The 24,820-nt window shown below is 38.0% G+C and overlaps 2 protein-coding genes across 6 annotated transcripts in view; one reads left to right on the forward strand and one right to left on the reverse strand.

Annotated features, from left to right (window-relative positions):
* nlgn2b (neuroligin 2b) overlaps positions 1–24,820 on the reverse strand; it is a 184,869-nt gene that overhangs the window by 112,105 nt on the left and 47,944 nt on the right. For 4 of the 5 annotated variants that reach the window (XM_079599436.1, XM_079599437.1, XM_079599440.1 and 1 more), the window contains 3 exons: positions 24,275–24,350; positions 23,778–23,867; positions 23,398–23,645 (listed from right to left, as the gene is read on the reverse strand). The gene's annotated coding sequence lies outside the window, so the exon portion shown is untranslated. The remainder of the gene's footprint in view (positions 1–23,397; positions 23,646–23,777; positions 23,868–24,274; positions 24,351–24,820) is intronic. The other variant, XM_079599438.1, reaches the window with a different exon arrangement.
* Positions 11,515–24,820, forward strand: part of fgf11b (fibroblast growth factor 11b) — a 46,570-nt gene continuing 33,264 nt past the window's right edge. The window contains exon 1 of the mRNA XM_079599454.1: positions 11,515–12,464. Within this exon, the coding sequence (XP_079455580.1) occupies positions 12,272–12,464 (193 nt within the window). The 5' untranslated portion in view covers positions 11,515–12,271. The remainder of the gene's footprint in view (positions 12,465–24,820) is intronic.

The following is a 24,820-nucleotide window of genomic DNA, read 5'->3' on the forward strand; positions in this document are numbered from 1 at the left end:
AAGCAAATTTCACCTTGCAACTGACTTTGGCCAAGAAATGCCAGACAGGAAGAGACTGCCTGGCTGATATGTAATGCAACCAAACAGTTTGCTTCTTTTAGGAGATACCTTTCATACAACTAAGTGCAATGTCATGACCGTGTCATCACGAAAGATATAAGAAGCCTATATTGTTGGAACAACAGAAATTCTCACTGTTTTCCATTATAAGTCTTTATATTACAATTGAAGCAACGCAGTGTTCATTATAGCAGACTCTGAGCAAACAGAAGAGAGAGTAGTAGAATGACTGACTTTAAGAGAAACCTCAGCTCTTTCTGCTGAGGAGGAAACTGATTTATTGGACGTCTGATTGAACCATTTCTACAGACAAGCAATAAACGTATCATAAACATAACAGCTGTGTCATAATGCCCAATATAGCAAGTGTCTGTTTTTGTTGTCTGATGATCTTTGATGACAAAGTACAGATATTTTTCAAAGACACTTTGATGAATTATTGGACAACCAAGATGCAGCAAAACTTCCAATTGCTGTTACAATTGTAAATTGTTCTGTTATGACTAAAGGTTTCTAAAACACCACGCAGCCTGCATGCCTACACTTTAAGCCAAGCATTACAAACTCAAATGATCTGGGTCTGTCACAACAATATATTGTTTGCAGCCATCTACAGTTAATGAAGCATGGACAGGAGTTGAGTGACTTACCATTCTTTCAAACCTAACAACTGCTCAGTATTAGAGATGCACCGATGTATCGGCCAACAATCGGTATCGGCCGATAAAAGCAATTATTTTCACTACCGGTCACTATCTGATTATATCCGGTCAACTTGCCTTAAATAACTCAACAAGAGTCATCTTTCCAATTCTGTCCATTTTATCACGAAATTCAAACAATAAATGGCGTTTTGACACTCTTAAATGTGACGTGACAGATCTAAAGAGTCTTAAAACAAGATGCATTTACTGGAGAAGCAAAATGACATAAAATATGAAGTCTTGTTTTATGTGAAATTTATCAAAATGAAGTGACTTTATGATTAAAACAAATTAGAATTAGAACAAATACAGTATCTACCAGCAGGCTCAGAAAGATCTGCTTAATTCACAAAGGAAAGTTTGCATAAATCACTGACAGATTCATATATTTGTTCTGGTTTTAAACTTAACTTTGTTCATTTTTTAAAGACTTGTGCTATAAATGTAAATGTATCTTGATTTAAAGATGTTTAGATACAGTACTTGTATTGGAAAACAGGACACAGATACAGAGGAGGATATACATTTATGCAATCAATGCCATGACTTCAAGAATTTAAGACTTTCTGCTCTGATTAATTTGTCCAAGGGTTAATTAAGACTTAAGAGTCTTTTTAAGACCCGCAAAAAAACAACATTGTTTTATTCAACTGAATTTTGATATTAATTTCTCTTCTGGCCGGTCTTGCAGCATGTGCAACTAAACCTCTACAAATGATCCAGAATGCTGCAACCCGTCTTGTCTTCAACGAGCCCAAAAGGGCCCACGTCACTCCTCTGTTCATCTCTCTGCACTGGCTACCACTCGCTGCTCGCATCAAGTTCAAGGCATTGACGCTTGCTTACAGATCGACCACAGGCTCAGCTCCCTCCTACTTCCACTCGCTCCTACGAGTCTACATCCCTACCAGAAGCCTGTGATCGGTCAATGAGCGACGGCTCGTGGTACCATCACAGAGAGCCACAAAATCACTCTCCAGAACATTCTCATTCACAGTTCCTTGCTGGTGGAATGATCTCCCTACCCTCGTCCAGAATGCAGAATCCCTGACCACATTCAAAAGACAACTGAAAACTCATCTCTTCCGTGAGCAATTGACATTAAAACATTTTTTTTTTTTTAAATAAAAAAAAATCTCTTTAATCCTCCCTTGTTTTGGCTTATGCTACTCTGAGCAATGCCAGAACTTTGTATTTTGAGTACTTCTTGCGTCATTTTTGCCTCTTCACGATGACTCGCTTGCTGTAGTCCTCAGTTGTAAGTCGCTTTGGATAAAAGCGTCTGCTAAATGACTAAATGTAAATGTTATTTTCACACATTATTTTCTATGAATTTGAGCATTATTGAGCCAAACCAGTATGTCACAGGATGCATAGTCTAAGGCCCTATTTACACGTACATGGTTATTTTGAAAAACTGAGACATTTCCCTTCGTTTACACGCAAACGGAGAATTCGCCTCTCAAAACGATTCTTTCTAAAAACTTCGGCCAGAGTGGAGAATTTGGAAAACTTTGTTTGCACGTTTGCATGTAAACTGAGAAAAACTGAGTTTCAGGCAGCCAACGTCACAGTATGAGACTATTTTGGGGATTGTGATTGGCTAACGTGGGCTTGAGCTTCTCGTTACACTGCCACCTACAGGTTTGGCATGATCTTGACGGCAAATACACTGGTTCGTGTAAACGAACACTTTTCTGAAAACTGACAGGTGTGCACAATGTTATTTTTAAAAACGAAGAGGGGTGAAATGTCAGTTTATGAAAATAGCCGTCCACGTGTAAACGTAGCCTAAGAGACCTGATTAGCTCATAACTCAAATTCACCCAAATTAAAAAAACGGTTGTTACTGCATCCTCTTAGGTGATAAGAGAAGAGATGTCGTTGCGAGGGGAATGGAAATTTTATGTTTTTGATTAGCCTAAAATTACGAGGGTACATGAGTTTTAAAAAAAGGATTAATTTGCTAAGATAAATAATTAACCGTATAAGCACTGCAATATTCCATAAAATATAAGAATTGTCAATTTTGATTTCATGCTGGGTGTATGAACCTTTCACAGAGGTATGGTTGAAAGTAGCCCTTGAGCTGGTAGTTTGAGAGACTTGCTTTAAAGTACACAGAGTAACACATCCAACATATCTGTCTCAGAGTCTCACTTTGTTCCTTTCTTTCTACTTTTTTGTCTCAGAGCTGTATGATATCTCTTGATCTGTTTGTCTGTCTCAGGTGCGCTGCTTTATTTGGGTACCTTAGATACCGAAACATCACAGAAATGTTGAGTTACAACACAGCACTGTGTTATCACACCACCTTCTTCCCATTTTATTCTCTCTCTCACACAGACAGACACACACACACACACACACACACACACACACACACACACACACACACACACACACACACACACACACACACACACACACACACACACACACACACACACACACACACACACACGGGACTTAACTGGTTCTTCCTTTCTTCTATCTCCATCAGTATTTTTGATGGTCATGCTGATACACACAGGGTGTAGCATTTTCACAAAAAAAAAAAACTGCCGATGTTATTTGAACCCTCTCACTACAGAGTCTTTAGAATTAAAGAATCGAATACAATTTTATCCCCTTACACCGTGTCCTAATTACACGCAACGTGCAATAAAAGGTAAAAGCTTTTCCAAGTTAATCAGAGTTTTTGTTCTAACCAGCCACGATGGCGACCGATCTCAGGTACAGTTTATGTGCTTTATTTAATGTTAAAAGCATGCAATATGACCAGCAACAATGGATAATTTACCTCAGATCTTGAAATTAAACAAATGAAAACAAAAACGTTCAAACTGTGAACAAACAAGTGTATTCTTTGACAAAGAATGTTTTAGTAACTCATTAGCCTATGCATTTTTAATAACGTTTAAATGGTGTAATATTTGGGAATTTGATTATGTAGCCTACTCATCCATTTTCTTGTGAGTGCCGTCAAGATTACTATCTGGTGGTTTGCACTTGCTGCGAGACTCCGTCCACACGCTGTTTCCGATTGATTTTGCCGCATCTCGCAGTCGCGTCACGTCTACTGTGGACAGACAAATTATTTGTCGGTTGAAATTGAAGTTGTGAATCTCTATGCGTAGAAACCTTTAGAGTGGGATAAAGAATGTACAGTAATACTGTTTGCTTGCCATAATACAAAAAAGTATCGTATTATCACCAAAATCCAATACCTTAATGTTTCATGTTGTAATGTCTAAATTACAGTCACTGTGAAATCAAAATGGACAATTCTCTCGTACATGGCCTCTCTGCAGTTCAATTGAGGAACACTTTTGAAATAATGCAAGTCCAGGATGACTGTTAAAGTTAATCAGCATGCAACAGCATTTTGATGATTCATCACCTTCAGTGACTGAATGACTAATTCATCATCAGTCTCTTATTAGGGGTCTGGCGGCCAATGGACACAAGAAGTGAGAGAGATATGATGTCATAACAGATCTTTACCAATTAAAAAAAATTTTTTTGCTCCTTATAGTCAAGTCCTTTTTAAACAGTGCAATCAAATGTGATGGATGAATTTCAAATTTATGTTCACATATTCCTAACTGAGACTTAAACCACCATCAACTAAAGAGTCATGGAACGAGAATGATTAACAAATCACACATGGACACGCATGAAAACATTCAATTGAATGGAATTGCTCACACATGCTCACAAAAATCCACACAAACTTCACTAATATTTAAGTCAGTGAAGCACATAGGACTCAAGCCTAATTACAAGCTTGTCTGGGTAAATAGTAATAGCAAATGGAAATTAAAAGCATATCCCCCTCCACCCCCTTCTCTAATGAGATCCTGACCAAGAGGTCATGCAAATTATAAATATCATTTCTGAAACTGAAAAAAACCATTGGAAGAGATATTTTGCATGCTTACATAATGGAAGTTGGGATTACGGAAGAATACCTCCTGTCATCTGTTTGGGCAATGATGAATAGAGTAGAGAGACAGAGAGACAGAACGAGAGAGGAGATGAGGCAGACGGAAAAAGAGAAAAGGTACTGGGAGAGACATAAAGACAGAACTGGGCCAGCTAGGTCAGGCTTAGCCATGCAGACACAGAGGAGGGTTGTCCGTGTCAGGGAGGTCAGGAAGACCTTTGTGGAAAGTAATTGCTTGGGAAAGGAGGGGAAGGTTAAACACACCCACTGCCATGACAGAAACTACTCTTAAATCAGCAAAATAAACCTAAAAACATTAACTGGACACCTAGGCGTAGACTAATGAAAAACTGTACAATATTATCTTATTTATTCATTCAGGAGAAAAAATTCAAAAGAAGAAAAAAGGGGGAGAACGTTCTAAGCTGCATTTCACAAAAGTATCATGAGCCCAAGTTGATTGTGAAGAGCAATGCCACCAATGTTCTCAATCTCCACTATCAATTTAGCTAACAATGCTTTTGTGAAATGCAGCCTTGGCTTGTCCATATAATATAAGTGAATAGGGACAGAGACTGGATCTTATTGTAAAGAGTATTTCAACAAAATACATTCTTTCAAGCAAAATATAAAATCACAAAAAAATAACTCACTTTAATAGGATACTTTTTTTAAACTAACCTGCTCTCCAAAGCATTTATTCAATATCCTGTTACAGTATATCAGTGGTAAGTAATGGTGTGTAAATATTATGTGAATTATCTTGGTACAACAGAGGAACACAACTCTAGAAAGTTCCATAAAACATTGACTTTTCAGCAAAATGATCTGACTTGGCTGCTATTCTTATGTATCTGCACTGACAAATCAAATTGGCAACTGGCTCGTGGCCAACTATTTGTAAAATAGGAGTTTAAAATAGTTGACATTTCTCTGTCCTGACTCCTTTAGAGCTACTGAAAGGGAGATGTGGTTACAAGGCTTTTTAGAAAATACTAATTCAATTATCCCCATTTTACACCCTTTCCTTAAGGGCCAGGAATTTTGGTTGTCATCTGACAATCAGCAGTAGACGGATTGTGACCTTGTCTGTTGAGGCAACGTCATTTCTGAACCAAAGGTAAATCAAGCCGGTACTTTCTAGATGCCTCCACAGCAGATTTCTGTGTGGTTGCCAAATAAAATTTGATTGATTGACTGGCCCCCTGAATAGCTGATTTATTGAGGTTGCACTGAAACGCTTTTTTTTATGTTGTGGAAGGATCTTGCTATCACTACATGGTAAACAGCCAAGACAGATTCAATTACACTAGGCACATTTTAAACTTCTTAGCACTGCATATCCATACAATCAATGGTAATCACAGAGCAGTTTGGCTCAAAGATCATGGTTATGGGTGGTCCCTCATTAATAATCTACAGAGAGTTCTTTATGATTGTAGCGACTGAACCAATCAGACAATTAGCCTATTCATTATATTTAATGAATTATCCAGGAAACCCCCTCACCCAACCACAATACAAGGTGCCTGTGACAACCCCCCCAAAAGTTTCGACAGTAGGTGCATTTCCATTACAGATTTGCGCAAAAAATGTTTTTATAAATGTCGACAAAAAACGATTGCGAAATGACGCCGTTTCCATTAACCGATGTTATGCGACTAAAACGTCTTTTTTTTCCTCTCGCGGTAAGTCATTCCAAAAATCATGGGAATGGACGTTGGTAGGTTTATGTATCCCAGCCACTGCACTGGCCATTATTATTAATCAAAGGAGACGTATGCGTGTTATCTAATCATTAATGGAAAGACCCTTATACTTGAGAGCGGCACATATGAGGTCTTTCTGGGCGTTTCGCCACGAAAAATATTCTTCCTGAGAGTTGATAGACGATCAATACTGAGTGTAGACTGGACAAACAGATTAACTGATGGTAATATTAATTCAGCTACATCAAGTTCATTCTATTAACTGATCCAAATATTCTCTTTTTTATATTCAAAATTTATATTTAATATTCAAAAATACATTTTTTTTTTTAGCTAATTTGCTACATGATGTTGTGTTTGCATGTCGTCACCTTCCTAAAATAATTTTCATTTTCAAATGACTTATTATATTATATATTAATATATTCTATTATATATTATATATATAATTATTTTAGGAAGGTGACGATATTTTTGTGTGCAAACTTATTTTTGTGAGAGTGCAAGAAACAAATCTTTGAAAGCAGATCCATATCTTCAGTGTTGGGAGAACATTCATGGATTAAGACATTGAGACAGATATTTTTAGACTAATGGTTATCAAAATTGGGGTTTTACAGGCAGATTCTTAAAGGGACAATAAGTAGGAATTACTCCCATCTAGTGGTGAATTTGTATTTTGCATTCAAACTAATTTTGCTCTCCAGCGCCTCGCTTTTTCAAATGCGCATTGCATCTACGGTAGGCGATACGTATCAAAAAGTATTTGAAATCACTCGCGCCAGACGCTCAAGAGTGAGTGAGTAATCATTTTAAAATAAAATTGACTTTAATCAAACCACGGATCCGTGATAAGTTTTGTGATCCGTCTCGCCACTATGTAGTAGCACTATGATCACTTTGAGGGGAGGATAAATTTAAAAATAATTAACCCCCTGGGGTCGGCAATCACGCCGGCGTGATTTGCGTGTTTTTTTCACATAGCAGCAAAATAGACCTAAAATACTCAGTCAGTTTTGGTCATACAGCCTTAAGAAATATGAAAAAATAAGCTGTTAAATGTCTACTTTTTTATGTGTCCACTTACAATCGAAATAAAACATTGTGCTTTTGTAAAATAAAGAAAGTAAACAGGGAGTGCTTTCTGCCTCTCCGTCTCCGTGAACTTTTTTTCTAAAGCACGTCTCTAAACTCAAATAAAACTCAGTGAATACTATTCACTCAGACATGAGCTATATATCTCTATAATCATTTAAGTGTGTAGTTTTAAATTATCTAATTCAAAACTAAAAGAAATATTCTCTGTTTATGTAATCTATATATAAAGAGCGAGAGATCAGCCGTCCTCATTATCTTTCTGGCACCTCATTATCCCGCTAATGTGACACGCCCATCGACAGCGCGCGCGCTATTCAAACGCAGATAATCTGAGGCAACACATGCAAACCAGTCAACGCCCACAACAGCTGGACAACACACTCGCTGTGAGGAATGATAATATCGTGATAATCCTGGAAATTTTACCTCAAACGTGCTGGAGTAGCCGAACAACGGATCCAGCTGCAGATCATCAGTAAGTGCTTTGTTCTAATCGCGATATGAAATGGTGTCTGTAAACCGCAAAAGACTGTTTACATTTGAATCACGTTTCTGTGTTTGAATGAATGCACGGCGCATGCTGTTGTTTACTACAGCTCGCGCGAGTTTCGCTTTTAGCAAACTATATTGCCTACTGAGATGAGTAAAAATCGACTGAATACGTTGAAATAAAATGTATTTGTATAAGCAACATATTAAACTGCAAATTAACATTTATGCCCTAATATATATTATAAAAGACCATATGTTACAGACGAAATATGAAAGACAACATTTCGTTTTGGATAGATTATTTATAAAGCTTTTACTGCCACATCAAAACCTAATTTACAAGGTGCAAACAAAATCTTAAAAGGTCAATATAAGCCTTCTCTATAAATTATTTTTGTGTTTTATTAGTGACAAATTTGGAGAGAGGATAGCCTACATCCAAAACTTTCTGAAAATACGAATGAGAATTAACTGCACAATTACTAGAAATGTTTACCTTGGATATTATACAATTTGCAAGCATACAGTTTGTGGAAAAATACACTTTTTTCAAGATGTTTCCAATTCTGTAGTAATGCTATATACTGTAGTAATGCTAAATATATACCGGTATATATATATATATATATATATATACCGGTATATATATGTATGTATGTATGTATGTATGTATATATGTGTGTGTGTTGTCTTTGCATTTTTTCTTGTAGCCACAGTGACACCTAAGGCTCATTAGTATGCAGCATTAGCAGGTCTTCTTTGTCTTCAGGTGTGAATGAGGACATTATTCATGACCTTGTTGGATCATTCACGCCCCCCTGCATATTGCCTTTCCAAACAAAAAGTGTCTTACAAAATTTAAATCAATCTATTGTTTAATTTGAACGATTAGCCCGGATGATTTTCAGATCATTTTGAAGTAAATACTCTAGCCGACAAGATCCATTAGTCAAAAGTATTGTGGGAATATGTGAAGTTGGTCGTTTGTGGTCTTATATCAGACAATTTAAGTTTGAGTTTTTTGAATAACCACGCATAAATAATATTCTCTCAAAAATGCAAACATGTACATACATGTTGCTCACATATTATGCTAGCCATGTTCATGCTAAATAGAGTGTAATTACACCTTTGCCATTAATATGTTTATAAGCAACTGAAAAAAATACAAATATCTGGGCATGTCAAAACATCTCAAGGACCCCAAAAACACCTTAGACCCCAGAGGGTTAAGCAGAGGCAGGGATACATTGACCAGAAAGGGGGAAATCCCACGCATTCCCGATGTTTTCTTCTCCTGTGGCTTGGCATATGTATGGTCCATAATAACAATGCAATCCAGACTTTTAAACTTGCCGGTGCAGTTTCAAGCGCCTCTCACTGCTCTGCACCTGCGTTTCTGCTGGTTTCGTCTGGCTCTGAGCGAAAACGCGTTGTGGAAACGCGTTGGCTTAGTACTTTTTGTCCCTCTCTGCTATTATAGTTTTGCAAGATGGCGGAACTACATGGAAGCCTCCGTGGACCTACCCGTCCCATCTATATAAAGATAATAAATTCTTCATTTATAAGGATAAGTCAGATAATTGGCCGAGGTATTTGTACACCATTGAGGACATATTTATGAATAAAAATATTGATTTTAGATAATAAAAATCTAAAAAGATACTTAGTGTCCCTTTAAACATTAACATTTGGCATGCCAAATCTCAAAAACATTTGGTTACATCCTTGCACAAACTACCGCTAAAATCTTATAGAAAAGATAGGTTGATTAGAATCTTGTACAAGTCCCTAACACCAGCCATAACCATAATAACCACAAAATGATTAATAGGAATCCTTGTTCCTGGACCAGCAAAGATGATCCTACTCTAAAATCACATTACCGTATATTTACTAGTCTGTAAGTGTACACATTTTTGCATGCATGGATAACTAGAACCCATCTTACACGTCAGAGGGACTGAATGGCATCACTCCCCTACTGCGAACCAAACACCTGAAGCAGGTTTTTATGCACTTTTATATTGCTCTTCTTCATCATTTGATGAAATACTGATGCCATTATCAACAAAAAAATCGAAATTTTATAATCTAACTATACGTTTTTTAACCATCCACAGACAGGACAGAGTAAAAAAGGACACCACAAACAAATACCACTGAATCTTTTAAATGAGGCTAAGCCTTATTTAAACAGGGTAAGTCATGTCTGTGCTGAAACAATGACTTTTTAGATATTTCAATAGTCATGGCATGGTGTTATTTCTGTACAGCACTTGGTTAAAACTGATTTTGAATGGTTCATGAATAAGAACGTTTTTTTGCGCTGAAGTACCACACACTAAAGTGGTGAAACTGTTTGTTTAGTGAATTTGTAGTGAATGTACACAGGAATCCAGCATGTTTGTTTGTGGATGAGGGCACGGTAGAGCAGAGACTATTTTTGTCTCTACCTGTCTGTGTCACTATTAATGAGAGATAGCCACCCATCCTGACACACACGCTCAGTGCCTGTCTGTCTCTTTAAGCAAACCACCCCTCAGGTCCCGCTCATTTCACATGCTGTATTTGCAGAGTGCCAAGAGACTGGAAAATACACTGAGATAAAGCGAAACTGCAGTGATGTCAGAAAGAAGAAGGAGAAGGAGGAGGGGAGACACTGAGCGAAGGGAAAAGAGCTTTTAGATGAAGAATCCAGAGCAATAAAGTAAATGAGAAAAAAAGAGGATAAGAGAAAAAGATAAGACAGAGAAAGACTTTCTGTTTGCGTTAGTTTTACACGTGAAGCACTCTCAGCACAAGGGCGGGAAGAAACTGAACGCTAAACCAATAAAAGTGGTACAATCCTAATCCCCTAAAAGTGATTGTGTACACGAGGATGTGTGTATCAGAGAGAGAGAGAGAGAGAGAGAGAGAGAGAGAGAGAGAGAGAGAGAGAGAGAGAGAGAGAGAGAGAGAGAGAGAGAGAGAGAGAGAGAGAGAGAGAGAGAGAGAAAAATGTGTGTGCGAGTGTGTGAATTTGGCAGTGATAACTGACTCGGAACGCACGACTGCGATGTTCTTCCTGAGGTGACTGAAAACTGTCACCATTGGCACCTGAAGCTCTCTCTCTCGCTCTCCCTCTCTCTCTCCTCCACTCAACCCATCAAGGACAGACACAGCAGACTGAAGAAATAACAGTAGTGTTAACTCTCTCTCACCCTCCTCTTTTTCTCTCCCTTCATCTTTCTGTTTTCTATCCTCCATTGTTCTCATTCATCATTCTTGTTCTTCTCTCACTCTCTTTTACATTCACTCGCTCTCTTTCCCTCACTCGATCCCTCTCGCTCTCGCTCTCGCTCTCCCTCCCTCACTTGTTCTCTTATGAATGTCACCTTTACTGGTGGTAGCCGCTGGATTTGCACACACACACCCACATACACACACGCTCGCTGGCTTTGGGGTGGGGGGGTGGGGTAATGTAGGGGTGTGTGGAGAGATAGCGCGTGCCAGAAGAGGCAGAAGGGAAATTTCTCAGAGTCCATTCTTCTTTTGCCGGCTACCGTCCTGCGACTCAGGGCTTTGTCCGTCCCAGCAGCTGAAGCAGAAGTGCCTCTGGACGTGGGAGCACTGGATTACCGCTTGAGATTATTCTCTTTTTTTTCCCAGCACAACTAAAGTTAGCCATAGGGACTGCAGGCTGACCATCTGGCAGTTTCTGACAGGATCTGTTCCTGATTTGAGCCGAACAATTTTGCTGCTGGTGAGCGAAGAACTTTTTTGCAAGGACCAGCCGTGTGTGGGTGAGAAAGCTCATCGTTCCTGTGTGCTAAACTTTAGCTTTGTCAGTGTTTTCGTCTTCAGGAACAAGACACAAGGGGAGGGGAAGGGAGAGGAGAGAAAGAGGGGGGGCAAATATGTCGGCAATGTCGCAACAATGACTTTGTCAGCCGCTTTCTGTATCTTTTTGTGGAAATGTGACGACGTCGATTTACGTTTTAAGGATTTGTTGTGGTGTCAATATGTATTTAGAGAAACAAACATAATGAAGGACAAACCATGGACAGGTTGTGAGTGGACCAGAACTTAACCTCTTCCCTTACTGGAGGGAAACACACGGACACGTGAGGAACCTACCTGAATTCTTGGCTCTCCACGTGAGGTTTGACCCCTGACTCTTATCTTTTTGTGCTGCTGTTAAACAAGACGAGTGCATCCAGAGAGGGTCTCTTAAGCAAACAGAGACCCCCCTCCTAAAGGTGAGAGGGGGGGGGAAGATGGCAGCACTTGCCAGTTCTCTCATCAGACAAAAACGGGCAGTCAAGGAAGACCAGGCCAACCGGCCGATAGCCAACAAACGCAAGCCGTGCCCCAAGAGCAACAAGTCTCTTTGCCAGAAACAAATTCTCGTTCTCATATCAAAAGTACGGTTATGTGGCGGTCGAAGAGGAAGAACAGAAAAAAGACCAGGTAGGTTTATCTGTAACTTTCTATTTGAACCACTTTTCACTTCTGGAACCAAATCTACCAAAAAAAAAGAAAGGTAACTGCTTTCTTGAAATGCCAAAAGAGCAGAATGAAAAAAGTTTGAACTAAAGTTGCAAACTGATGTCATTCTTCATGGCTTCTCTAATGCCACTTCACAATCAAGTTCAAACTGGCTGTGGTACAAATGTAGATACAACGTTGTCATCTCTGTGAAGCAATGTTTCACAGGTCACAAAGGAGAAATCACTAAGCTCATGAAGTTGTAGCATCATGGAATTTATTCAGACTTTTATAAAGGGAAGGAGGGGATTGACTATTTTATGACATAAACAGAGCTGGAAGAGGCAAGCCCTTTATAAGGTGTGATTTACAGTCTTTCAAAGCGTCCCACATGCACAGGCTATTCTGGGTTGCGTTAAGACCTGCCCTTAGGATGCTAATTATTACCTCATATCTTCTATGTTCACACATGGGCAAGCATGTCTGCATATTAATACCTAATTTCAATTGTGTTCCATAAAATATTGTTTCTCAGTAGGGCTATGAGATTGGAAGTTGGACTCCGGCCATGTTTTAGTTCCAGTAACCTTGCCACTGGCCAAAAAGAAAAAAAACAGCACGCTCTCTGATTACAGCACTGATACTGAGACAGAATCTCTGCGATTGTTATGTCAACCTACAGGGCAAAAATTCAAAACAACCAATGTCCACAACTCTGACTAGCAGTTTTCTTGAAACAAAAACATCTCTGTTCTGAATCCCTGCCATTGGTTGTGAGTTTTGTAATGTCTTTGGATGATAATGGGAACAAATGCTTATGACATTTTGAAATTGATGCCATAGCCTAAGACTGAATAACTAAAAACTGAATAAAAGAACTGTCAATGTAAAAACAAGATAAAAGAGAGAAAGGATAAAGAGATAAGACAGTGAGTGAGAGTGTGTTTGAGAGTGTGTGAGAGAGAGAGAGTGGGTGTTTTGTACATAAACGAAAATGATTATAGTCAGGGATATTAATCTGCCTCTTTATCCGCCTCTCTCACCAGTGAGCATGAAACGCTCCACACTGCAATCATCAGGAAAAATATGGGTATGAACAGAAATGAGTGTGAAAGAGAGAGTGTGTGTGTACTTCTATAATACTGAAGTAACGCTGATATCCAGTCCTACTCCTGGGACCGTGTTCTGTAATATTTACATTCCTTTGATATCTACTGAACACATTATCACATTACGCTCCAGCACCGTTAGCATAATGTGGTTTAGGGACATACTGAAATGCAAATATATTTTCGCACATGCAAACACACAAAACTGGCTCAGGGAACTACATATAATATTGCATTGCTAGGATAGGTGAAATTATTACTGCAGGTCTTTCCTTATACTGTGTAACCATGTTGGTCTAGACAAGTTTATTCTTGTTAGTGCAGATTTAGTGCTGGTCTACCCCCAGAGGTCAAGGTTTGGACGGTTAATATGGCCTTGTTAGCCCCTGCTGGTAAATGTTGAATCTGAAAAGGCAGCTGGCAGAAAAAAGCAACTAGCTGGTGAATCTGCTTGACAAATAATGTCCTGTTGGTTAAGCTAATTAATAAGCTTACTAAGCAGCACATCAACATCCAAAACGCAACATTTACTGGTCTTTTCAGCAGGGAAGTCCCTCTAAATGCCTTAAGCTGTGACATTTCAGAGTTGTGCTTCAAAATTTAACCTATAGCACTTTGGGTGAACTGAAGCAGCCAAAAATTGACAAACTAGTGGGCATCACCTAGCCACAGCAGTGTGGGATCATGGGATCACTGCTGCATTGTCAGGTCAGTGATCCATATGCATCCATCATAACAATGTCACGCCTCTGCTGTACCCGCAACACCCTTCACATCTGTCTCACGCACACCTGTCTCTCTGAGTCACTTGCTTTGGATGGGTTCCCTTGCTGCTCTAAAATGGCGTCCCGGTCTCACACCATCTGAGGTCGGCGCTGAGTCTACTGGTCTCTCGATCGATGCAGCTCATTAACGTATACTGATTAATCAATGATCACCCTCTCCGTTTGCCCAGTGCCCAATTTCACGCAAGGTGGAGATGGTATAGAAACGTAAACCACACACACACACACACACACACACAGAGACACAAAAACCATTTTCTTAATAGCAGTGGCTGTTTTACACCTTTACAGTTTTATGGAGCACTTGGCTTCTGCGGAGTGTTTGGCTTTATTCAACAACAAATCTCCTATAGAGGAGGAGAGAGACAGCATGAGAGAACCAATTATTATCAGTAAAAGAGCGAGAAAACCCCTAACATAGGGTACACAATTTTCCTTTAACATAAAACAGCTTACAGGAATATGGTATATGAATGAATAACATCAGTCAAGCCATTTTTCTATTCTCGATAGCTGTGAGTAACACCTAAAATCATGGTGATGCTGCAGTGTCTAAAGAAAATATCAAAGATGGCAACTTCCCTAACAACAGAAATTCTTTTCACGACTTTATTTTATGAATTAATAAGTCAAAATAAGGCACAAATACTAATTATCTGACAGCGGCTTACAATGCTTTATTTTTAATAAGACAATGGTGAAAAACAGCACCTGGAGCAAAACCTTTGGAGGAGATTCTGCTCATATCTCCGTAACTGTGAGTTACCAGAACCTCACATAGCAAGCATGTGTGCACTGCAGAGTGACTATCGCAGTCTATGGCGTGACGGCCAACTAGATGCCCAATACGGTTCAGATCACAGCACAGACTAATCAAACTCACTCTCAAAATTCAGTAGCGAGTTCTGAATGCTACAGAACGTGGCTGTCACTGGCATTAATAAACAAACTGTGAATGTAACCGTATTTAATCACTCTAAAAGTGACAAATGACAGATAGCCATTTTCTGCTGCTGTGTAAACATTGCCGTAGAGTCCTAGTGCTCTCACAGCATTAAGGTGGGAAATTAACACCTGCAACCAGCCAACTGAAATGTTGTTTTTTTTTTCAACCCACTCTGAGAAACATTTAAGAGTGGCTTGAAAAAAAAAAGCAGCTGTCACAATGTAGTTCACTTGTTTATGTATAGATTCTGATTAGAACTTCGACCAGATCAGGAAATGTTCATGGTGCTAATGTAAGATTTCAGCTGCCAGGATTAGTGATTTGTACTAAATACTGGATGCTTTATTAGAATTAAAATGAGATGGTAAAGGATCAGAGTGGCTAGTAACAGGCTATTGTAGCTGAAAGAAAAGTTCACCTCTCACCTTCAAAACTACTAACAAAAAATAAATAAGAAAAAGAAAAAGAAAAAGAAGAGAGATGTCTGCAGATGTGTAGTAAGGAGAATGCAGCAGGGTTCAGTCTAAAGGAGTCGCTCAGGGCACGAGGACGTGGCACTGGAGGAGGACAGCATTAAGCTGACCGCTGAAGATGGGCTGTCAATCTTGCTTACTCAACAACACCTGATCACACTGCACAGTGTTAGGTAGCCTCTCATCCGAGTACTGAGAGTGCCAGGGGTCAGAAAGAAAGAGGGAGAGAGAGAGGAAGAGAGAGGGGAAGAGATAGTAATGCGGAGAGGAAGGAAGTAGAGATGGAAGAGAATGAGGAGAGGGAGGGAAGAAGAAAGAGGAGGAGAGATAGTTGGAAAGACAAAAAGTGAGTCACTGCAAATGACAGAAGGGCATGCAGAGGGAATTTAGAGGAAAATAAAAAAAATCACTGATGATTAAGCAAAAGTTCTGGCAGAGAGTTTGTTCAAATAAACTGGGCAGCATGTACGTTCACTTCATGAAGGTTTTGTTCATTTTTGTTTGTTAAAATAAAATAAAACTCATACAAATACACTAATAAAAAAGGTCTATTAACTAACTTAAAGGAACATTCAGAGTTCAAGCCCACATAAGCTCCATGAACATGCTTTTGATTACCACTGAGTTTTTCATTCCTCAGTTTGTCACAACAAATATTGTGTTTACACTAACACACTTGAAAATGAAAGTCAATAGGGCAAGACATTGCATAGGGATAAACACAACGTACAGCCACAAGACTTACACATTATGTAACAAACCTGCATACTAACCTTTAAAACCCATATTAAATTTATCTAACTTCTGTCACGATCGTGAAGAGGGTAAACTCAGAAATGTTCGCAGAATGGATGCAACATTACTTGAAAAAGGCTGTTTACCTAAAGAAAAATTCACCTACTGTAATTTCGCTAGTTCAGACCAACAGCAAAATGTTTCATTTTAAACCTGAGATTTATGTCAAAAAATGTTTAAACTTTTTAGTAACACACTTTTGTAAAGAAATATATATATATATATATATATATATATATATATATATATATATATATATAAGCGCTGTAACATTTTTTATTTTCTTTAAAAAGTAGCACATTTCTGCATTTATATCTGAAATGTCTGAAATATTTTTTACATAATATATTAACATAAATCAAGTTTTAATTCTATTCTGTGTAAATATTAAATAATATTATCTTAGACATAAAAGTACAAGTAACCTAATAAGGGATGTAAGAAGTAGAAACCAGTGGAAACAGTATTGATTATTAAACTGCTGGTACAGTCGATTAAACAGAATTTAGCTTGTTCTCGCTCTGAGCTCACACACAGCACTTGTTCAAATAATGAATTAAGATGTAGTTCACTATTGAGTTTGTTAGTCAACAAATTAACAAAAAGATCTACTGTGAGTGTGTGGTGGCTGCTCCCTCTAGACGATCCTAGAGGCAGAAGTGAATAAAGATGTTGGAAAAGAAAATATGACAGAAATGAAAGACATCAAGTCATCATAATACTAGACGGTTAACACTATTGATCCACGTGTCAGGGCCGGTGGGACGATGTGTGATTGACCATTTGAAAGAGTCTAATAATGTGTCAGGAAAGAGAACCCAAATGTAACTAATGGCCTCTACTGCACACATTTTATTGGTGCTAATATTAACGGAGGCATTCTCCATTCTAACAGCATTGATCTATTCTATTCTCAGCTAGCGGCCTTCCAAAATGAATTAAAAGGTCTGGGTTTCCCTTACAAGCTCTATTAACTGAATAATTATCACATTCTGTGTGTGACAGGTTTCAGATGGGTCACATCTAGTAACTCATATTTTAGTTTCTGAGTGGATGGACTGTGAAAAAAAAACAAAAAAAACACTTGTTGACATGTAAGAAAAGAATACATAAAAATGGAAAAGGCACTGGTCATTTTAAAGTTTACAGACATATCATTTTTTAACCCTACAACACAACAATGCAATGCGTAACGGTAATTCAAGGGTAACACACCTGTGGAAAATCAATACGGAAATTTCATTTACATTAACATTGTGATTTATTTTTACTGACTTTTTGTAGTGTAAGATATACAACGATCGACCACAAACATAAGAACTTCAAAACATCTTCCCATTTGGCTGTCCTAAGAGCACCAATCCTGACAAATCTCAGCTGCAGCAATCACTGCTCACTACCATCTGTATGAAATGAATATCCGATTAGTTTTGCGGCTGCAACAGCAGCCAAGAGAGTTTCCCAGACTCTTTTGTTGATATTGAGGACGCCAAACATACAAACATCAGCTTATGCCGTTACACAACCAAAGATTGGGAAGGGTTTCATAATCTATCAAGAATTTAATTCCAGATGAAAAGATAATTAAAGCTGAAGGGATTGATGCTTTTGTTTTGAAGGTTTATTTTAGTGCCGCGGATGTGCCGCCTCTGGGTTGGAGTGCTGGACTTAAAGATTGAAGAAAAGTTCCATCAGTCTGGAAGAGATCAGATTAGGACTAAATTTGCCTGAAAGAGATCTGAGAGAAGGCAGCACTGAGATAAATGCCACTAGCCTGTGATTACTATGAGTGAATTCATGCTGGAGCAAATTCACATATCATGTTCATTAAACATCATTGATCAAAAAAAGTCCCTATAAATGGAAACGAGGCTAAAAAGTTCAAATGAAATAGGAAAAAAAATAACATTTGCAAAGCTAAATTTGGTATTTGGGGCAAAAACTTTTTTTTGTGTGTGGGGGCAGCAGAGCTTAGTAATATACAAGAATAAAGAATGCTTTATCTTCATGGAGATTTTTGGTTACTTACTTTAAAGCCAGAGCTTTGTGGGGGGGAAAGTAACTTTCCAAGTCAGGCAATGCAAGTGTATAAGTAGCAGTTTCAAGAAGGAAACAACACTGTAGAAACATTATGTGCAGCATACAAACAAAATGTAAGCTATGTTTTTACCGATGATTTTGTCTCTACAGTCTTCAGGTGCTATTTGTGTAGAGTGATGCAGAAAACAAAAGTTGGTCTTGGTACATTTGTGATATGATATATCTCAGCATATTAATTACACTTCTACAAAATTATATAACCTAGTCAGATTGTAGAATGACAATATACATAATGCCACACATACATGAGTAGTAAGGAATGGTTGGAACACATCCGCATTTTTTTTTATAAAACTGTATGAATTTCTATCTTCTGCTGAACACAAAAGAATATATTTTGAAGAATATGGATAACCAAACAGTTAATGGGCCCTATTGACTTTCATAGTATGGGAAAAAATACTATGCAAGTCAATAGGGCCCCTTATCTGTTTGGTAATTTGCTTTCTTCAAAACATCTTATTTTGTGTTCAGCAGAAGACAGAAATTTATACAGGTTTGGAACAACTTGAGGGTGAGTAAATTAACATTTTTAGGTGAACTATCTCTTTAATAGCTTAAGTGATGGAAAGAACTACACCCTCATGAAGCACTGCCAACATCATAACTGAATTAAAAACAAATCAAGAAATGTAAAACTACTAATTTAAAAATGTTGAAAATATATACAAAATATAAGTGTATTGAAGAATATGCACATATCCAAATATTTAATTATTTTGAGAGTGTAGTAGGGAGACTAACTTCATTACGTAATTCGCTATGCTTCATGTGTTTGGGCTGACCTAAAGAAATCTTTTTGTGCGTTTTGCTTGTTTCGACTCTCTGATTGGTGGAAGTAGTTTTCACCACAAATTCCAATGTTAAACATGATTATTTTAAAGCAAAGTCAAAATAATGCAGGCTGACTATTGATTAACAACCTTGTAGCTCACAATAAGGTAGGCTTTAAAGGTTTGTAAGTTATCTTTAAAAATGAGCACTTCCGGAACCCGACTGTTGAACACTATTTGTTAGAGTCATCTTAATGTTACCATTCATGTCTCACAGATCATGTCTCAGAGAGTAATGGAATTCTGTCACCTTTAGGTACTGACAGAGAGCACTTGGGCTTTATTTACCCTAAAACGATGAGTAAATGCATCAGAACCGGAAACACCCCCATGCCCTCTCTTCTCACAGCCTAATGACATTGCGAATGACAAAGAATGCCTTAATAGCCTCTCTCACACAGCAGCTGAAATTGAATTTGTGGATACTTTGATTAAACCTGACAAGGACAGATTGAGTTTGACCTCTAACAAGAGGGAGACACAAAAGAAGTGTGTGTGTGTGTGTGTGTGTGTGTGTGTGTGTGTGTGTGTGTGTGTGTGTGTGTGTGTGTGTGTGTGTGTGTTCACAGAAGGGGCAGAGGATAAGGAGGAGCAGACAGAAAAGTTAAACATTTACCTCAGTAATTTCTGAGCGCTTAAGTGCCTGGTGTTGACGTCATGATCAGGCAAGGCTCCATTACTCTTGGGCTGTCATCCCAGAGAGTCAGATTGCTTTAACATCCACCACAAGTACCAGAACCAAACCAGCATGTAAAACCACCTTTCATACAGATTTTTAACATTCAGCAGCTTGCTCTACAGCTCGCTGGTCAGCATTTATCTATACTTTCAATCTCTCATTTTGTCAATTCACATTAAACGATGATTGAATCTGACACAGCTGTCATCTCAGGGGATGGTCCCTTGAGGTCACACAATGATGCTGACAAGGTCATGTCAAACATACAAGACAGAACTGGATTATTGACGTGCAAAAGATTAATACCCATAAACGCTCAGTAATGTTCATCCAGTTGGGTCTTGTGAGAGAAACATGGCATTAGAAATACTGCATCCTTAGAGGATGTGCTAGAGCAAGTCACATTGGTGCCTAGTTTACTTATTCCTTCCATTTTCTACTTTTGCTGATACTTCACACAGTAAATCTAACATAAAGATGGAAATAAAAAAGACCTGATTCAGTAGAGAGCAATGGATGAGAACTAAAGAAAGAAAAGAGATGATGAAGATGGGGAGGAGAACATAATGATATATTTTCACATAGATTTCAAAAAGTAAAATATGTTCTTAGATCAACAATCTTAATGGACCAGGAACAACATTATGATCAACCAATCATATTTTAGTATTAAGGCTTGGGAACTATTATTTCAATCTGATTTGATGGGTAGTTAATGTTTAGGGTTGAGTATAAGGATTCAAAAATGTTTTTAAAGAAAACTTAAAATTACTAATGCACCAAGAAAAAAAAAAATCAGTTGAGGCTGAAAAAGTTTTGGAGGGTTGAACATCACAAAAGCAGCAATGTTTAATTAGCGCTTCTCCGATGACACGTTTTGACTGTGTCAGTGTCTATTTTTTTGTGCAAACAACATGTACAAGCTACAACAGAAAAACATGTCAGCAAAGTGGACACGCTTTCACCATGATCAAATAATGCTAGAATAGCAATATATAAACTTTATTTTTGGCTTTCAGCTAAATTAACTTTTTTTTTTTTACAAGCAAATTCTGTGTTTCAGTCATCTTTACCCCATTCAAAAGGGAAAAACGAATAAAGCTTTCATTTCTATGGAGAAACAGAAATGAATATCTAATACAATTGGGTATTTTTGGGGGGGAAAACATGCCCAAAATGTATTAGGGTTTGTGCACTTAAAAATAAAGCAACACTGCAGTGCATACAAGCATTTCAAATAACAGAGGCCCCTAAGAGCTGACTTTTTTATTACAGTTAAACTAAATACTAAGTAAATTTGGTCTACTGCAATTGTTTTCCATCCTCACAGGTATATTATGATGCATTGTGGAAACTGAACGGGTGTTTGTGGGGGAGCCTACTGTTTAAGACATTGAAAACCCCTGCAATAGAAGATAGAAAGTATAAGAAATAGGGTGAGATAAGAAAGAGAACAAACCAAGAGGGAAGATCTGATGAAGGAGGAATAAATAGAGAGAGAGAAAAGAGGAATGAGTAACGTGAGAAAGATAAGAGGGGAAAAACTGCTGAGAGATGCAGACTGAGAGACGAGAGAGAGAGAGAGAGAGAGAGAGAGAGAGAGAGAGAGAGAGAGAGAGAGAGAGAGAGAGAGAGAGAGAGAGAGAGGCTGGTGGGGAGTCCTAATAAAGGTTGAGGGAAGCCCTGGTAGTTTGGCCTTAGTCAGGGAGGGGAGTCACAGATGCCCTTGGCTGCTCACTGAAGCAGCGCCTGTAATTACTCTGCACTCTCTTATCATTACGGGGTAAGTCGGCATTTCACAGCTATAAGGCAGCACACCACAGTGTACAGACACTCTTTCCCAATACACACACAAATACACGTTCCATGCACATACACGAAAGGTCGCTTGACAGTTAACCTCTATCGATCCACTGAACACCAGAAGGAAAATAGGGTGCGACTTCTGGCTCTGCTACTGTGTGACTGATCAAACCACACACACATAATTTAATGTACACATGGAGGCTTCATCTTGGTTATTGCAATTTCTGTCTGACTTGAGGAGCTGCCACATTTTAAGTAAACAGCAATATCAATATAGCAAGCAGGCTGAAGAGGACATCCCCCTCCTTACAAAAAAAAGTCCACATTATAGTGTGTGATATCGCAAGTGGGCAGAAGATAAGCAAGAGACAAAGCCGGAAAGCACCAGCAGGAACATGATTAGCATTGCTGCATTTGTATCACTGTAGCTAGTGTAGGGAATATCAATGCTTCACTAATGATGCCAACATTGCTTCATTCTTCTCCCAGTAGGGGTTGGTTTCTGGTTTAGAGAGGATTGTTGGTTTGTATGTTGTATGTTCGCTGTTTATTTCCCTAGCGTCTGTGACCCTCAGAAAGTCAGAAAAATACCATGTAACAGTACGAGAATCCCTCAGCCAATCATATTAATTAAAAGTCATTGATGCGTGAGATTAAATTAGACAGAGCTAGGGGTGAAAAGGGCATCACTGTAAGCTGGGTGTCGAGATAGAAAGAGAAAAATTGTATGGTTTTTATTTTTTTTGCAGGTCAGAAAAATGGCACAAACAATATTGATAATGTGACATCTGCAACACTGTTCTGCTAGAATATTAATTAAGTGGAAAATTAAAGAAGTCAAATGTAACTATTTACTTTTTAAATACACATTCTTAGTTCTGTGCACAATCTGCATGCTATAAAAAATGAAAAAGGGATGTCTTCATGATCAAAATGTAGTAGCTTGTCCCAATCTCTATAAAGACATCTAAAAGTGTTACTGAAATAACTCCAAAATAGAGTTTGACCTCCACAGTAAGTGAGGAATAATGGTGCATTCTAAAATTAGTCAGAATTCAATTTTACTTTTCTTTTTCAACACTAGTGTAAAGCTTTCCATTTTTTTGTGTGGCTAAGTGTACATTTAACACTATAAGAGGGAATAGCTATTCAATTTAGTATAATAAACTATAAGTAAAACTATAGTCATATTCCACACAGCCTGTATAGTAACCTCAAAATGTAAGTTTATATTTTAACAAGCAAAAAAAGCTATTTAAATTGCCAATGATGGAGAGTAAAAGAACGCTCCTCTTGTTTTCACAGAGGACAAGATGAAAATGTTTAAGTTTTAAACCGTTTAACATTTAACGATCTTTCCCGACCAATCAATAACCATCATAAACGTACCTCGGTTCCTTTATTCTTGATGTCTGCTGCGGTGCAACTATGAAGTTTCTCACTGTATGATGTGCTGAATACAAAGTGAGCTTTGAGGAGTTCATCAATGTCAAAGACACTTGCATATTCCTTTTAATTGCCTTCTTGTCCACGATGATGTAGAGTTTCTGGATACTCGATTTGTGTTCCCTAATGCGAAGTAGGAAAGGCTGGAAAGTGTTAACACTAGACACAAAGGTCTGCATGTTTGTACCAACCTGTAATGAAAGGTAAAACATCATCGTCAAAAAAAACATATTCTTGCAAGATGAACAAATAAAGCAAGACTCAATCTGCACTTTCATTTACAATAAAAAAAATGGCACACACACTGCACAATTGAAAAATACCTTCTGAATGCCTGATGAGAACCAATTTTTGCTGTCCTATTGTCACCTTTTGTGATTGGAGGAAGGAATGGCAGCAAGATAAGTTTCAACCTAAACAGATAAAATGAACATGAAAGTTAAAAAAAAAACATGAAAAAGTTTCCCTTGCCACAATCAAGGTGTGACCTCACACCTAAAGACCTCATCAATAGTAGTCATATCCTTGGTATCTTGCAGTCTCAAGTAAGTTCCACTTTTTCAAGAGTGTCCTGGAAACCTCCAAAGAGCATCAATATATTCTGTTCAATCTTGCATATAGGATAAAGTCCTGAATCAATACATAAAACAAGTGTAAAATATATAGGTTACATATTAAGTTATGTTACCTTTATAAATAAATAATCTCTAATCATACGTTTATGAAAAATGTGCAGTGTGGGTGCTTCAAGACCAGGATTGGGAAATGAGTCTTTAAAAAAAAAAAAAAAAAAAAAAAAAAAAAAAAAAAAAAAACTTGCAGACAGCTGCAGCAGGTCACCAACGATTCCTTGTAGACAACTTCTGTGTCAGGTGGCAAACCAAATATTTCTAAAACTGCAGAAAGTGAGAGGAATTAGCCAGACAAAACCATTGATACAACTAACATTCAGTATACTCAAAAAAACAAAACAATTATGACCTGAAAGGGTTAGTTCACCCAAAAATGAAAATAATGTCATTAATGACTCACCCTCATGTCGTTCTAAGCCCGTAAGACCTCAGTTCATCTTCGGAACACAGTTTAAGATATTTTAGATTTAGTCCGAGAGATTTCTGTCCCTCCATTGAAAATGTATATACAGTATACTGTCCATGTCCATAAAGGTAATATAAACATCATCAAAGTAGTCCATGTGACATCAGTGGGTTAGTTAGAAGTTTTTGAAGCATCGAAAATACTTTTTGGTCCAAAAATAACACAAAATAAGACTTTATTCAGCATTGTATTCTCTCCCGGGTCTGTTGTGAATCTGCGTTCAGGACTCCACAGTGACGCTGCTGGCGTAAGATGCTGATGACGTGTT

The sequence above is a fragment of the Phoxinus phoxinus genome (assembly GCF_949152265.1).
Source record: "Phoxinus phoxinus genome assembly, chromosome: 23".
Lineage (NCBI taxonomy): Eukaryota > Metazoa > Chordata > Actinopteri > Cypriniformes > Leuciscidae > Phoxinus > Phoxinus phoxinus.